Source organism: Lepisosteus platostomus, chromosome 3 (assembly GCF_059453375.1).
Source record: "Lepisosteus platostomus isolate fLepPlt1 chromosome 3, fLepPlt1.hap1, whole genome shotgun sequence".
Taxonomy (NCBI): domain Eukaryota; kingdom Metazoa; phylum Chordata; class Actinopteri; order Semionotiformes; family Lepisosteidae; genus Lepisosteus; species Lepisosteus platostomus.
Window position 1 is genome coordinate 76,871,739 of NC_142613.1, and position 17,676 is coordinate 76,889,414.

Genomic DNA, 17,676 nt, shown 5'->3' on the forward strand with positions numbered 1-17,676 from the left:
ATTTGCTCAGTTAAGCAAGGAAAAAAGACAATACTTTAAGAAATGAAGGTCAATCTTCAAGACAAATTGCAAGAACTTTGCAAGCGTCAGTAAGTGCTGTGGCCAAGACTATCAAATGATATGAAGAAACTGGCACTCATAAAGACCGAAAAAGGAACAATCTGGTGAAGGAAAGTGAAGGACAACTCAGACTAACGACCTGGCCTGCCCAGCCTCCAGACCTCAATCCCGTAGAACTTGTATGGGAGGAACTGGACAGAAGAGTCAAAGCAAAGCAACCGACGTGACCTATATCTCTGGGAACTGCTGCAGAATTGCTGGGAGAACTTGTCGAGTGATTTCCTGGTGAAATGTCTTAAAAGAATGCCTAATGTCTGTGAAGCTGTTATTCAGACAAAAGCTGGCTATTTTGAGGAATCAAAGTTTTAGAAACAATTTTCAGTTTTCTTGAACATTACTTTGACATTGTGATGTTTTGTATGTTATAGGATGTTTTTTTTTTATTTACAAGTACTTACAGAAGCATATACAAGATTAAATATCGTCAATTATTAAATAAACCTAGTTTTCACAAGTGTACTCAAACTTGACTGGTAGTGTATACAGAGGTAAAGAGATCCACTTTAAGGTCTTATTTTCATACATTCATACATTTGTGTTAACACTTCCTTTGACTAAATTAAATGACTGACCTTTGCACAATTGGCCTTAAAATGGCCCAATATATACATTTTAAATCACATTTTGCTTAATAAATTTAGTTTGAATACAAGCTGATACCCTCTATGAAAGGCCTTAAAGCTTTTATGAATCAGTTGACAAGATGATGGTTTGGAATATTTTTAAAGGAAGAAAAAAATATTTATCAATTTAATCTCCAGTCTAGCAGCAAACATATGCTTTTTCTGAGCCAATAGAATATGACCTAAAAAGTATTACCCTTAAATTCTAAAGCCTTGATAAACCCATCTAGAGCCCACTCTTAAGCCATTATTTCTTGATATCTAAAAATGCCCTACTTTTAATCTGAAAGCAAAAAAACAGCATCTGTGCCATTGCCCCAAGAACTGTCCTAATGTGCCACAATCAACCATGCTTTTACTCAATTTCAGCTTCAGGGCATAAGGACAAGATGGCAGTTGGTGATTCTGAAAAGCATCAGACATTCTCAAAATAATCCTGGTCAGCTCATGGTATATATTAGTGTCAGATGTGCAGTGTTCCATAAATCTTTTCTGCTGTGCTAAGATCGCTATAGTGTGTTGACTTACGACATTCACACAGTTCCTACTTTACCTACCAAGTAAGAAATTATGTATTACAGTAATTAGGCTGCTTTTAAGAAAACCATGGTCCCAGCTCTCTGCAGGAACATAAAATTATAGGCTTAGAAATACCATATACAAAAATTGCTTTTCAATGTAACTTTCAAACAAAGGCTTTTACAAAGTTGCAGAAAAACAACAAAAGGCGATTTTTAAAATCTTCCTGGTGTTCATAAGAAATCAGCATTTGCTACTATGACTTATGCATCACATATGCACAGGAGGTGCACAAACAGATCATTAAGCAAGTGAAAATAGCCATTCATTCGTCAACACTATATACTCAGGAAAATGACTTGTGGGTAAATTATTTTTATTTGTTGTGGAATATACTTAATATATACAATTTCTAACCTGAATAAATGTTAAAACCAGATTGAATATACTCTGAGTTTACAGCACACTTCATATTTACTCCAACACCCGATGAAACAGCAACAGAAATAATCACAGAGCAGAATTATACAGTACCTGTAAATGAGTATAATTACAATAAACTTGAAACTTGAATTAGTTCTGGTTGGGATAATGCCTCACTTAAAGAATTGTAATGTTATACTGCAATCAAAATTGCACAGAGCAAAGTGTTATTTATCAAAGATAACTGAAAACTAGAAAAAGACATCTAGGATCAAGGAAAACTTTCTTCCCTTTGGAAGCGCAATGGAAGTTTCCAGAACTACAGTACTCTAAACGTATCCTGTTTCACTGGGTTGTGAAAGGAGGCAGCACATGGGAAACAGTAGTAGTAGTATGCATGGTCATGGTTAAGGTCAGAGAGCTCTGACTGAACACTGCATGGAAATCGTCATTGACCTCCACAAGTTGGATAATGGATAAAACAAATCAACAAAAAGCTGCAGCTACCACTTTTCTACTGTATTGTACTATAAAGTTTAAGACATTGAAGGTTTTTGGTTAAGTGCAACCCTACATGATGGTGTGACTTGCCACTGTGTGCCCTGACTGAAGTGGTTCTGGAGACATCCATAAAAATAAGAGGCAACAGCTGGAGATCAGCAATGCATACTAGCATCTTCAGAACAAAAAATGTTCAAATGTATGCCTGTTATTATGATGTTTTGGTGTTGATTTGTATCTAGGGACTCTTAGACACTTACCAATGTAGGGGAAATCATGAATTCTAATATACAGTGCGGTGAAATCATATTTGCCCCCTTCCTGATTTCCTCTATCATTGCAATGTTTGACACTGAATGTTTTCAGGTCTTCAACCAAAATCTAATATTAGATAAAGGGAACCAGAGTGATAAAGGGAACCTGATTTTTTTTACTTATTTTTATAACAAATTTATCCAACATGAACTGGCACTGCATGAAGAAGCAATTGCCCCATAGTTAAATCAACCCAATTAAAGGGATAATATAGAGTCAGCTGATCGAACACAGCCAGGCTTGATTACAACCAACCCTGCTCAATATAAACCTCACTTACTGTAGTTTGACCCTTACCATCAGAGTAAAGTTGCCAGCACAAAGATTCAACAAGCCCATTATGCCACTTTAGATTTTGTCTAAAGATCTGAAAATACCATTGAGACAAATATGCAATATTAGAGGAAATACTTTTTCACGGCACTGTATAAAAGGACAGTCTGGCCAAGCACCTGGTTCTTTCTGAGTTTCAAGAACTTCAAGCTTGGCTTAAAATAGACATACTGTATGGACAGGGGATTAACTAAAGGTTTTTACTAAATGTTTGTATTATATCTTGTTGACTGTTTCTTTTTACTTAGATTTTACTAAATCTGTCCCAGAATGTCTGGTCTCAAAAGATAACATAGCCACATAGTGTCTTAGCTGACATAGTTCTCAGGGAATGACCGAGTGACCCTTCCCGGAACAAATGTTCTATTCAGCATCTGCTTGTCCTGCAAGCCAGCAGTAAAGAAAATATATGTACTGGTCAGCTTTCTAGAATGACCATATATAGCCACAATGCAAGCAGTGAGTCATGTGGGAGTGTATCTTGCATTGTTTATTTCTTAATATAAAAGAGCACTTTAAATGATGTCTTTTAAGTCTTGTCCAAAAGCAAGACTTCTATATGCATATGAAATAAAGACGACTTTCAACACACAAACCTTCGGCTGATGCCCTTTGTTTGGCACAACAATCATGATCCAAAACTTATATAAAAAAAGACAAAGGAATAGTTAACTGCATACAAAATAAATGTCCTCAACTGTCTGTTTCCATCGAATGTTTGTTATTCTAATTCAAGTTCATTAATAGAAAGCAAAAGGTCTGAAGGACTTTTCTAAACAGAGGGATGTTAAGACAAAAGTGCCAGAACATCATAGCATACAATAGGAGGCATCTAGTCAGTATATTCCCTGCCAGCAGAGGATTTACAAAACACTGAAAACAGAATAAATGAATGAATTAATGTGACTCTTTTGGAATTTATGACAAATATGACTCTGTTCTTGCAATATTAGTACATTTACTGTACAAACCTTTAGACTTTTTTAAGCAAGACACATTATCCAATCTGTGAATCATTCTGTCATTTATATTGTAGTTCCTGTTCCATCAGGGATATGAATTCATTTGAAATGTATTTGTTTGTACGTTTGGCATGGTGACTGGTTTGTTTCCCATGTTGTATATAAAGAGCATTGGTTTGGAATGCTGTGTCGTGGTGTGCTTGTTGTCTTGGGCCTGCTTTTTTTAAGAGTCGTGTTTTGGCACACGATGACACAGTATATACAAAACCACTGTTAAAATTGTGTAAGTGAATCCCCAGTATATTTATTGACAAATTTGTGCAATGATATGCACAAATCATTTGATGACCAAGCTTGAATTTAGACAAATCAGATTAAATATTTGTTTATCTTAATTGCCACAATATTTTAGTCCGTGATATTCCATTTCGGAAGAAACATCAAGCAGCACTTCATGTTACAACACTTGCAAAAAACTAAATTGTTTAAAATTTGAATTAAATTCAGGCATACAAAATGTAATTACCTATTAAGGTACATAGCTTTAAATTTCAAGTGTAGTCTATTCAATTAATGATAAATAGATAGGTTTTATTTACAAATTGATATACGTAGGGCCTTTTGGTGTCCGTGTTCATAGCAAAGTATAGCTTTTTAAGAGCTCTATTTTCCAATTATGAGAAAAATGGGCAATATCTGTTTAATCTGTTTTAGATACATTTTACAAATGATTAAACATCCATAGTTTGCAGTTTTGCATTTCAAAACTAAGAGCACATACAGATTTTTAATGTCGAGACAAATATTGTAATCTATTCTCTAGTACAGCACATGGAAAATATAACCAAATAATACTAAAATACTGGAGACTAAAACAGGTTACTGGAAAAATAAAGTCTGAGTCAAACTGGTTCAGATTTTCATCTATCAGCTACATTTCAATTACAAATAAGGCTAAATAAATATATTTTCTATGAAGGCATGAAAATAATGAAATAATAATAAAATAAAATTATCAAATATTTGTTTTAACTACGAAACCTATTCATCTCACAGTTAAAGCAGGTGTGCCACAATCAAAATAAACACTAAATGATCCTAGATATATTGAGTGTATAAAACATTATTGACCAACTGAATATCTTACTGAGGGATGAAGGTCTCTTTAACGCAGGACACAATCACGATTTACCACAAGGAGCAGGTGGGTAAGCGAGTTGAGGCCAGAGAATAGGTGACTTTTAGTCACCAACTTTGACTGGTTAAAGTGAATTACAGGATACTGCAAGAAAATTATTAAAATCATAATAAACAAATTAAATATCAATAACCTAATAACATGTATCAATGTCTTGATAACCTGTCAGGAACTATATTTATGTTCCTAGGAAGATGGATCGTTTCACTGGAGAGTGTTGCATCTTAAATGAGCTGTCTTGCCAATGTCTACCTATGGCTTAAATAATCAAAATAAGATGTTTTCTGCATTTAAGTATCTTATTATTTAAGAAACTTTCTTGAAACACACCACCATCACCACCAATTCCGTTGCTGCCACTTTTTGAAATAGTTTAACTTATCTGTGACTTCCTACTTCAAGGTGATTCTGAGGTACTATTCTATAGACAATTTCCCCTGAGACAAAAATAAAACCCTACACATCAAAATATCGTCCATTTCCCTAAAAGCTGCCTTTTAGTGGCTTGGTATAAATATGATAAAATCTAGCCCATCATCCCCATCAAGTTTGTGCGTTGTCTGTAATGGTAAGGTGCTGACTGTCAAGCTGACCAGAAGACATGATGTTTATGTTCTACAGTTGAAAATGAGAAAAAAAAACAGTGAGTTGTGAAGTTATATGGCTACTTAATAGGGGTCTTTATAAAATAAAATAAAAATCATTGTTGATCTTATCTGAACACTATTTTCACAATTTTTGATCAACAGTGTTGAGGTCATGATGTTTTACTACCAATACCCATCCAATTTCCCCATGACTAAAGAGCTCAACAAAACAGTTCTAAGACATAATTTGGCATAGTGATTGATTAAAGGATATGATGCTGTAAATGAATACCAAAGAATATACCAGATATTCAGCAGCAGCTGTAAAAATACTGCTTACAATGAAACTGTACCATGATAATATGAAATACACTTTGTCAGCAGAAGTTTCACATTTGCAGATTTATTTTTAGATTTTTAGATATTTTTAGATGTTTTTCCTTCACGTAAATATTTCACAAATGATCTAAAAAATATTAAAAAGGCTTAAAAGTACCACTTAAAGTCCACCAACGCTACCCAGAGATATGCAGAGAAACAACTTGAGTTGTGTCCTTCAGACACACAAAATAATTAGAGCATTCAAAACTATGAATTACTTATGCACAGGACTCGCTTTTTATAGTCTAGGCACTGAACAGACAGGAATATTTTACATGAGTAACATAAAAGTTATGCATCAAGTCAAGCATCATTCAGTATGTTCACTTTAAAATAAAAATGTATATCCTTTCAGAGAAACAGGTTTTTAAATTGGTTTTGACATAGCAGTTAAAGATTATTAATCAATCCTACAACCAATTTCAGCTTTATTTTAATGTATTGGGTTTGACATATTTCTCATCTTGCTTCAAGAATACTTATGTTACTGTCAAACTGCTTATGAGATTATTTCATAAAAAATACTGGAAAAATTCTAATGAAATTGAATTCAAAACAATAAGATCCCCAGCTTTAATGAAAATCTATCTTCCATCTAAACAGTTTTCTTGTGTCCCCGTAATTTATCTACTACATTTTACAGCTTTGTTTAGCTGTACCTTTAAACAAATACAATATTTCCATGGTATATAAATACAACTATTTACAAAAGGAATATGTTGCTTTTGATAATACGTAATTTGACATGTACCGTTAGAAACAGGTTGTTACATAATTAACGAATCAGGAAATTACTGACTGGATAAATCAATAAGTAAAACTAACATAATCATAACCCCCAACTTTTGCCAAGAATATACCTGAGCAGTTGGTATTATTAGAGGCACATTAATTTTTTGTTCTCTGGCACAGCTTATGTGAAAAGAATAATAATTCAGGCATGCTGGGTTAAACAAATTCATTATTAGTAACTATTCAGACACTAAACTAAACACAACATAAAAATAATACACTCAAGTTAGGCTATTTACCAGTTTACAAATAAGGTGCCCCTAACATCCTAACCTCCCAGAAAACCGCCAGACTTCTACCAAGTATTCGACTCTTAAACAATGCGTATACAGGCCAAAAGAAGAGATAAGCTACCTTCTAAACTAAAGACAATTCAACCTGCAGTTAAATCTCTCCCTCTGTAAATCAGGATGCCACAAAGTGAATGGGAACCTATCTCACAATTCCGCAATAACTCTGTGGCTAAGGATCTGCGCCTGTGGCTGGAAGGTTGCCGGTTCGTATCCCGCGGCCGGCAGAGGAATCCTACTCTGTTGGGCTCCTGAGCAAGGCCCTTAACCCCAGCTGCTCCAGGGGCGCTGTACAATGGCTGTCGCTGCGCTCTGACCCCAAGCTTCTCTCCCTGTCTATGTGTCTCATGGAAAGCAAGTTGGGGTATGTGAAAAGATGAATTCCTAATGCAAGAAATTTTATATGGCCAATAAAGTGATCTTATCTCTTATCTTATTCTTAAAATGAAGGTACTAACTCGAAGAGTCCGTTTTTAACCATGGAATTATTTACACAGGAAATCAGAGTTCCCTAAAAATGACAGAATAACAAGCTCTCTTAACAAGGTTCAAATACTTATCTCCAATCAGGTCTTCCTGGGTGATCTAGAACAAGGAGCTCTTGCGTCCAAAGTCTTTTGTGTGTCTGTTATACTTGCCCCTTCACTCTGCTTCATAATGCTCTTATATGGCGTTTTTATAGACTGTTGATTGACACTTCATCATTTACACAGAAACGTTATGATTGCTTTGATCCCTGAATCTGGGTCCCCTACATCTCAGCAAACATCTCTTGCTTTGCAGCTGGAAATGTTGACACACCCAGGTGTTACCCACTGTATCTAGATTCACTTCTTAACAATATTTAATGTTCACACATAAAATATAAAGACATTCAAATGCTAGAGGGCACAATTACATGGAAACTTGGAACTCGGTACATGGAACAGAAATCCTCCCAGGGAAGGATAAACATATTTGTATAATTGTCTTGTGTGAAAAACTAACAATACAATTTAAAAAATGGACTGTAACTGGACTGTAATAAATACTGTAAAGGTTTTACTAGGATTCTTCATCAGCTCTCAATCAGAGGACTGCAGACAGCATACAGTCTATATTAACTGTGGCAAAACACCCCTTTGAAAATTCTGGTATAAGCCACATAAGTAATCGCTATCTAAATGTTTTAAAAGAATGGTGGAGAAAAGTGTATACTAAATGAGTTCCTATAACATCAGTAGGGACATGTTGCTTCTCATTGTTATGAGAGGGGCATTACAAAAGAAGAGGGCAACGATTAATTTATCATGTGATACTAATGTCATACATACTCTGGCAGATGAGAACTGACACTTTTTAGCTTGGAATACACAAGTTTACATGAAAACCTGATTCTGATATTTAGAAGGTCAGACTAAGGGACATCTTGAAAATCAGCACTGACACATGAACCTTCAAACACAAGCCAAAATTAAGTTTAGGAATATTTAGGATACAGAATGGGAGACAGGTCTTTACATAGTGGAAGGCAGGGGTCTGAACCAAATTCCCTAGTCACATTTTTAACTTGGATTTCTAAGAACTTAGAGAAATGGCTTCATCAAAACATCAAGTCACTTAATGATCCAAAATAGGATTCTTGGATCATTACTTTAATGGCAGTCAAGAAACAACATGGGCTAAATGGTTTTCTCTAATCTGTAAATTTTCTTATGCGATTATTTCCTTCAATCTTTACTTCTCTTAGATTCATATTCGTTTTGTAGCAATGACTTGGGTTGAATGGTATTTGGCCGTTCTGCATAAAGAAATAATGAGAGATATTTAGAAAAATTAAAACACAAGTGTGATTTGTTCAATTTATCTGACTTCAAGGCAAACAAATTTCATAGATTAAAAAGTCTTTCAGAGCCGAGGACATTTTCCTTCCAGCCATCCAAATTTCTATTTACTTCTCTGTGACTGAATGGCTAAGCAGCACAGTGTCAAGGAATCATTTGGCTTAGTGATGAATTAAAGGAGATGATGAATGACTGGAGATTGATATGCCAATTCAACAGCAGCTGTAAAGACATTGTTTACAGTGAAAGAACTCATCACTGAATATGTACTGTGATAATGAACAGAAATATACTTTGACAGACAAATCCATGAATACATTATTTCTCTACAAACATCACAAACAATAGATAAAACATTATGATAAAATATATGATCGTGTATCCATAATTCCCTATAACAATAAAATACTTTGGCAGTCAATGTTCAATGATGGATTACCCTTCATATTGAAGATATAAACAAAAATGCATAAATGAATTAAAAAGTGGTTGAGGAAAAAAAAAACGGATTTCCTGAAAGTCTGGGGTTAGTTTCCTAACCAATATTCAACTTTCTGCAACAAATTTAATCACATAAAAGAAAACAGATGAGATTTCTACGAGAAGCTATTAGCCTTAGAAGAGATGATTCTTGAAAGCATTCTTCCAGGAAAGAGAAGATGATAAAAAATGAGTAAATTGGGTAAATTAAAAAAACTATAGTTATTGGTCACATAAGCAAATTGTTCAGACATGATCTATCCAGTTAGTTAATGTGACTAGTCTAGGACAGCCCACATGCCAGTGCACAACTAGTCAATGAAGGGACTGAAAAGGAATAACTAAGACAGGCTTTCATGAAGTGACATATCTGGGACTTACCAGGCACATGTAAGCTTTGAGAGGGAAACTTTTCTCCCCTGTTTAGTGCTAATTCTCCTACAAAACACTGTGGAGTTTGCAGTATCTAAAATGGCTGAGTAAATGCACAGTCTGCACAGAATTTGTTATTGCTTATACCACACTAGGAAGGTATGATCTGTTGAGTAGGGGGTTTGAATTCTAGTGTCTCAAATTAAATGCTGTGTGTTCAAATCCCTCATGCAGCACTGCTGCCTACCTTGTACCCTTGATGCTGCTTCAATAAAAATGTAGTAGTATTAATTTATTCATTAGCAGTAATTTATGAACTAGAAACAAAACTAAACTAATGTCTTAGATCCTCTTTGCCGTTTGTGAGACTTTTCGCATTAAGGATGAAATCCCAGAATTAACTGAATGCAAGCTGTACAAGTAAATCCTATATAACATGGAAGGTGGTACTAGCAGTACCACCCCTGGCAGCTTACCCACTGAAACTCAGCAGGTGTGAGCCTGTTCAGTACCATGAATTAGAGGTAATAAAGGGGCCAGGAGTTGGTCTGTATGGGTCTTACTGCCCCAGTGTAGCGACAGGGACACTATACTGTAAAAAGGCGCTGTCCTTCAGATGAGACGTAAAACCAAGGTCCCAACTCTCTATGGTTAATAAAAACCCCAGGATGTTTCTAGGAAAGAATAGGGGTGTAATCCTGGCCAAATTTCCCATTGGCCCTTGCCAATCATGGCTTCCTAATAATCCTCATCTATGAACTGGCCTCATCACTCTGTTATCCTCCCCACTGAGAGCTGGTGTTTGGGGAGGGTACTGTCTCACTATGGCTGCCGTCACATCATCCAGGTGGGGCTGCACACTGGTGGTGGTGGAGGGGGGTCCCCATTACCTGTAAAGCTCTTTGAGTGGAGTGTCCAGAGAAGCACTACAGAAGTGTAAGGAATTATAATTATTAGTGTCAATAGTACTGTTTCCATGTTAAATACAAATCTCTATATTGGTCTAAGAAAATTACAGCTTGCTTTCTGAATGCTTTTTGAATTTTGTAAGTTTTATGTATTCTTGTTTTTATTTTACAGATCCACTCCTTACAGCTGACATACTCAGCTTCCAAAATCCTCTATTGTAAAAATGAAGATGCTATTACCGACATCACTAGATAGATGACATAATTTAATCAATAAAAGTGATGGCTTTATACAATTAAAAACTTTAACTCCATCATATACAGTACAATCCTCACTAGAGAGACCACCTCAAAAGAGATTTCACATAAGCATACAATGAAGACTGCAGTGTTAGAGCTGATAAAGGAATGCATGGCAGTCAGCTTCACAAAAGACATCTGAATATCAATCAGAATGGATGCATATATGACGGTAACATCCATTCTGATCAGAGAGAACTCGATAGTTGAAAACTACATGCTCTAAACAAGGAGCTGGCAGAAGGGCATTTTGCAAGTCATTCCAGTGTGAGGCTAGGCAAAGGGGTCAATGTCTATTAGATCTTCCTGCAAAAACAGAAGACAGCAGTTTGTGACAATGGAGCTAACATGATTATGCACTGAAGTATGTTGAACAGTGAAGCCTTAAGACAGCATATTGTGGCATATACTGTATGTTCAGTAATGTGACCTCGGTTTTATCATAATTAAAATGGAAAAAACTATGATACAGCATCCGAGTGTTTACATAAGTACAATGAGAGAATACTTAAACATTTATCTCAGATTTAGTATGGACGGAATCTGTAGCTTAGAAATGATAATTCAGGCCATTTCAGTATTTAACAAAGAGGAAACAATTTCAATACTGAATATCAGAGGTGCAGTACTGAGCTCTGGTGAACACCCAGTCTAACCAATCTGACCTTGAAACTTTCACAATAAGAGTTTTAGTAATCTTTAATTGTCTACAGCCAGACTGAAAGGGATCAAAAGTTTCATTTACAGTACAGTGAGATAAATATTTATTTCCACTACAAAGGAAACTTTTAAAATCTCTGCATGAAAAGGTAATGCACATCAAATTATTTACATTATCCAAAGCCTTATTACTTTTCTTGGGCACTGGCATCACTACAGCAGTTTTCAAAGCTTCAGGAGTCACTTACTATGTTCGGCACCAAGGGCAAAAAAAAGTAATGAAACAGGAGATAAACAACACAAAAGGAATGGGAGCCGATAAACAATGTGGGGTCCATGTATGATGCCAAGTCAGTAAAGCATGCCGGAGTAGGAGTAGGCTGCCTGAAGTGAGAAACTAAGGAGAGGCATGAAAGTCAGGTACTGAGAGGCTGCAGTGCATGGAAAGAGGCGAGAATGTTATGACAAATGATATCAAGCTTGTAAAGAATTCCAGACAGCTTCTGCATAATTGAGATGAAACAGGTCATGTGACAGGGCAACTAGGCTTTAGCAACAGATTAAAGGCAAAACTGGCATCTAGGATTATTTTGGTAATTTTCTATATCTGAATAAAATGCTGGATCTGGCATGTACTATATTACCCCTATATTCAGCAAGGTACACCTTTCATGACTGAAAATGTACGCGCCAATCAGAAAATCACAACCTATGCTCTAGTTTACAAGTAACTACCTGAACAGAATGCATCTGGTCAGTATAGCATGAAGTATGAGAGACAAAGTGAGGTTTTACAGGGGCCACGGTAGCAAGTGCATGTAGTAAGGACCTTTGAAAAAGCAAGAAACTGAAGAAATAGCAGAATCAGCAAACGTAACAAGGGGGGCTGATTGCCAATTGCAAAAGCTTGCAGACCATAAAGGCATAAATTGAGAGACAGGAAACTCCAAATCGAAAAGAAAAGCCCTGTGATCAGGAAGACCCCAGTCAAGATTAGTTGGATGGCAGACAAAAGAGCTATTAGCAAATACTAAATCCAAGATGTGATCTTTATTATGAACTGTAAAACAAAAATGGCAGAAATTACGATGCCAGACTGGATAAAAAGCGGATATTAAATATCACTCAGAATTACAGTTTTGTTCAATTTTAAAACGTAACAAAGATGCCAAATGGCAAATCTTAAGCATTTTGCATTTTATTCTGAGAATGCACATCTTTCTTTAAGGTATAAATTGCAACATCATATTTCTCTTAAGAGTCACTTAAGAGTGGAGCTGCACTGTGATGTACTATATCATGCCACAGGGCTGGAAGTCACATTCTAACAATCAAGTGCTATCAATGCAGGGCAAGGCAGCTGAAGACAGGGCTTTGAATACCCAGATGAGGTACAGATCAAATGGATGTTAAAGATCTAAAGATACATTAGGGAAAGGTCTGAGCCTAGTTAGAGCAGTATAATGCTGAAACAGGTCATGAAGCATTCTTGTTTACGTTACAAATACCATATACTTTACAACTGTCATTCATATTCATGTTACTGTATAATGTACTCAAAAATATTTTAGGGTATGTAATAAACCTTTAAAAAAAAACTTAAAAACAGCTTTCCCAGCTGTCCAACATGTTATCCAAACTTATAAAAAGTTTACATCTGAGATGTTACCTTACAATTGTTGTAATAAAACAGTCTTCAGACAGTTATGACTTCAGCACTATTAACCTTGCCACATATGATATGATGCCAGCCACAATCTGAGGTTCAGTCATTAAAAAAAAAACTTTCACTGCCATGGGCTATTTTAAATATGTCTGAATTCTGTGCCCTCAACTTGAGTGTTAATTTGTGGATTGAAGCAGCTTTAAGCAAACATATCTTATTTGTACGTGGTGAAATTACTAACCTACACCTTTTGTGCTTCCAGAATGAACATTCAGATCATCAAAATGGTAGAATCCGGAGAATCCAAGCAGAGGAACAGCAAATTACAGAAATTACAATTTTGTTAAATTTAAAACTCAACAAGGATAAAATTGCAAATGTTAAGCAATTAAATGTTTTATTTTCTACCTCGTAAAATTGTCATTCCTTGAATATGAAAGCATGTTTTTCATATTACCACAGAATTACACTGATCTGTATTCAGAGTTTGAACACTACACTAATTCATGACATGTTCCTTTTACCTTGTAAATAAAGAAGCAGACAATTGTCAAACAAATCTTTAGCAATGCCTATTTAAGAGTTACTTACTGTAAACAGTCTAAAATGTTTTTACCGATAGGGTAACACTAGGAATTTGTTTGTCCTCTCAGCTATACAGAGTCACTCAGTACAATCTGCTTTGCAGGCACGCTTACACACTAGACACTTTTAGAGATCATTATTTGCCATCTGCCCAGGTGGCTCTGGGCACATGGCGAACTGCCTGGGCAATTGATGAAATTAGGTAAAATGAGAGAGAACTTCAGCATCGGCCCACAATTGCTGGGCACCTTGCCAGCTACCTGGACATTTTAGCCACTGGCTGACTTTGGCATGTGTCTGCAACATATAATATACTGTGTAATATGCGCACTGCCTGTTAAAAATAAACATTATTTAAAAGTGCTTTTCCAAACAATTTCAAGCTCTGTACCAAACACAAATGTAATTAAATGGCTAAAATATACATTAGTTACGTGAGTATATAAAACAAGTACAACAGCTACTACTTACTCCAAAATTAAGTACTAATTGATGTTCAGCTGTCAGTGTTTAAAAACGTTTTCATGACTGATGATGAACATTGCAAATATTGAACTCAAAATAATGATAAACTACATAAACCTATTGATGCAGACAAAAAAAAAATTAGTAACATTTCACAATATTAAAGCTGGAATATGCAAATAAAATTAGTAAAGGGACTAAGCAGAAATAGATCTATAAAAGAAAAGGGAAATAATGATGGAGAGGCATTTTTCTCTTTACCATTAGGGGATGTAATATATGCCAAATTGTAACTGAAAGCATTACTAAGTGCAGTTCAAGCTTAAGTCACCTGGAGTGGAAATTAATAATTGAAAAAATATATATAAGAGCTTATTTTCCCTGCCATTTACTTGTGACAACAATATGATTCATCATGTACATTTTATCATATTAATGACCATTTGCGCCTGATACCTTAAGAACCTACAGAAAGGCTTACAAAAAAGAAAGTAAGCTCTTTTTCTGAAATCCACACATCTGGCATGGCTTGGCTTCCTGTTCTAATGCTTAAGCTGTGCAACAGAACAAGGTACTTTATAGTACAAATATCGCAAATAAGCTTTTCTTAATTCTGCCTTAATCCAGCTACCGCCTGCAACAGTATCCTTTTGGCTGAGTGACAAAGAATAAAAAGAAGCACTCCCATTATCAGATAAGAGTTCTGAACCAGTAAAAGTATTCCATAGGCAGCACAAGTAGGCAATGAAAAAAGCTCTGTAATAGAAATGCCACATCCAATTAATCTGAAATAAGCCTGGAAGGTCCCCTTGAAAAAGAAAAAAACATTTTTTTTACCTTTTGTTGCAAGTCTGAGACACTGGGTTTTTGTTTCCTGCAAAAGAAATACATGGAAAATGCATCTGTGAATCTTTAGGCACAAAAGCTTTTATGTTTTCTCTTAAAAGCAAAAGGAATTTGACAAATGTAATATTGTAGAGCTCGCCTGGCCTTCATACATTCAATAGATACATATAACAATCAATCTGCAAGGGCAGCAACAATCAGCATTTTAATAGAAAACTGATGCACAATAAACACATCTCAAAAAGTCTAACCACTTTTCATCAGAACAGATGTCAACTGTGATAATGTGAAAAACGTTACGTTCCATGTAACAGTATGAAGATTAATATTTGATCCTCACTATCTACATATGAACTGTGATAGATATAAATTGATTAAATCAGCAAAAATACTAATACAACTGGCACAGGTGCCAAACATACACCCATAAGAAGGGTCCGGCCCATTACGTTTATTTGTCGGACCAAGCTAGAGCCACCAGCTAGGATTTGATTTGCATTTTGTCTGAGCTCGCATAGCCGACAATAACTCCCCATCCAAATCCTGGAGCAACCTCAGCAACTGAGCCCCATGTGTCTCACTGAAACTGTCCTTGTGTTTTCATATAAGGGTATGTCTGATCATAGTAATAAGGGCTTTGAAACTCTGCTATCAAAAAAGAAAATGTGTGTTTCAAGAGAAGATGTCTATTTTATATTGCAGAGTATAAATGAATGCAAAGCCAACATGCTTGATTTGTGCAATAGGTAGCTGTTCCTAAAGAGCAAAAGCACTGGTCATACAAGTATGGTGTGGATTTCATATAACTGTTATCTAGCAAATAATTTTAAGTAATTCGTTGACAGTTTCCCTTTAACCTTGAGTTTTGTGGATTCTGTTTCCCATTTAAAAACACAATTCTGAAATAATCGTGGAACAAGACAAGCTGCTTCTCATTCATCATTTATCAAGGTGCTGTTATTCTTATTGGTCACTCTAGAGTTTAATTTGATTACCAACAGATCAATATATAACCACCCTTCAGCTTGCAAATGTAATTAGTTCCTCAAAAACTATTTGTAATGCAAGAATTTTGAAAACAAATTAAAAGTCCATTTATAAATACGCAAAAGCTAATATATGAAGAGGTCTATAAAATCACCCAATATTACTTATTTACCTTACTGTTTTTTAAAACAAGAACACCATTACATGTTTATAATAATTAGCCCATTTAACTCAGTACTGAAGTTTACATGACAGTCATAGTGCAGCTAAGTTCAAGACAATCCAAATGTATTTCATCACTCCCTTCTCTCAATCCTATCACTTCCAAGTTTTGCAGACTTTCTTTGGCTTTCGATTGCTGGAAGCACTGGTGATTCCTTTTGCCAAGATTAGGTTAAATGTCAGGAGCGTGTTCAATGACAAAAACCATGTAAGCAAGATCATATGAGAGGTGGCTATAAAATGAAGCATCTCTGTTGTTACAAAATTTGCTGCATAAAATTATAAAACAGGTATTAAAATACACACTTCGTTGCAGCAAGAATTTGTATAATTCTAGGATATAGCAAAGCATGTACAACCTTGCTTATTTTACCAGTTATTGAACAAGATACCCAAACAATATTCTCTTAAAAATAATGGAGATTTGTGCAGTGTATACTAATCACACCTACGGTATTATTTGTAAAATAATCATAGATAAATATTCCATACCCAGAGAGCAAGTACGTTTTGCTAGACTGTCATCTAGTAAAGACACAATGACTGTTAAATGCATTTCAATGGAGGGCATTTTCTTGCAAAATAAATACTAAAAATTGAAAACACTGCAAATAAATACTATATAATGTTTATGTTTAGCATTTTGATGATTAATTAATTAATTGTATGTGGCCTGCAGGAAGTACATTTAAATCAAATCTATCCTGCCACAGCAAATGGGTTTAACACCACACTGGTTAGGTTATTGGTCAGGTTATTAACACTTTTGTAAAGCTCTGTTAATCTATTACAGGTTATACAAATATGAGTGCAATTTGGATCCTCTGAACTAAAATATTACTGTGTTACCTAACGTTCTGGCAGACAAAGACACTGAAAACAGCAGGATGCCTGGGTAGGATAGGGCTGTAAACCAGAAGCTCTTTTCCCACCATTTAGTTTCCTGCTGTGTGTCTTGTGCATAACATATATGCAGTGCTGAAAGCAATCAAATTTAATCACTGTGGTGAAGGAGTGTAAATGCAAAAAATGGAATAATTGATCAATTAACCAAATGACCATTTATACAGAAGAAAGTTACTGGCAGTTTACTTACAGCATCAATGTTGCAACCTAAACTAAGATGTAAAGATGTAAAAACCCAACCTAAGATGTGCAATTCACTCCTAGTCTTGAACAAAAACTACATTTTATATTTTCAGGAAGAAAATGGTAAAGAAATTGAAATTCTCATTTCAAACAGTATTTTGACAAACTTTCATATTCAGAGTGCCTAAAGCTTAGAATTAATGAGGATTTCACATTGTTTATTGTACAA

General features: G+C 35.3%; 1 protein-coding gene across 12 annotated transcripts in view; it reads right to left on the bottom strand.

Moving 5' to 3' along the window:
* ptprk (protein tyrosine phosphatase receptor type K) overlaps positions 1–17,676 on the bottom strand; it is a 242,058-nt gene that overhangs the window by 35,390 nt on the left and 188,992 nt on the right. For all 12 annotated transcript variants that reach the window (XM_088626876.1, XM_088626873.1, XM_088626872.1 and 9 more), the window contains exon 13: positions 15,141–15,177. In XM_088626876.1, coding sequence (XP_088483002.1) covers positions 15,141–15,177 — 37 coding nt within the window. The remainder of the gene's footprint in view (positions 1–15,140; positions 15,178–17,676) is intronic.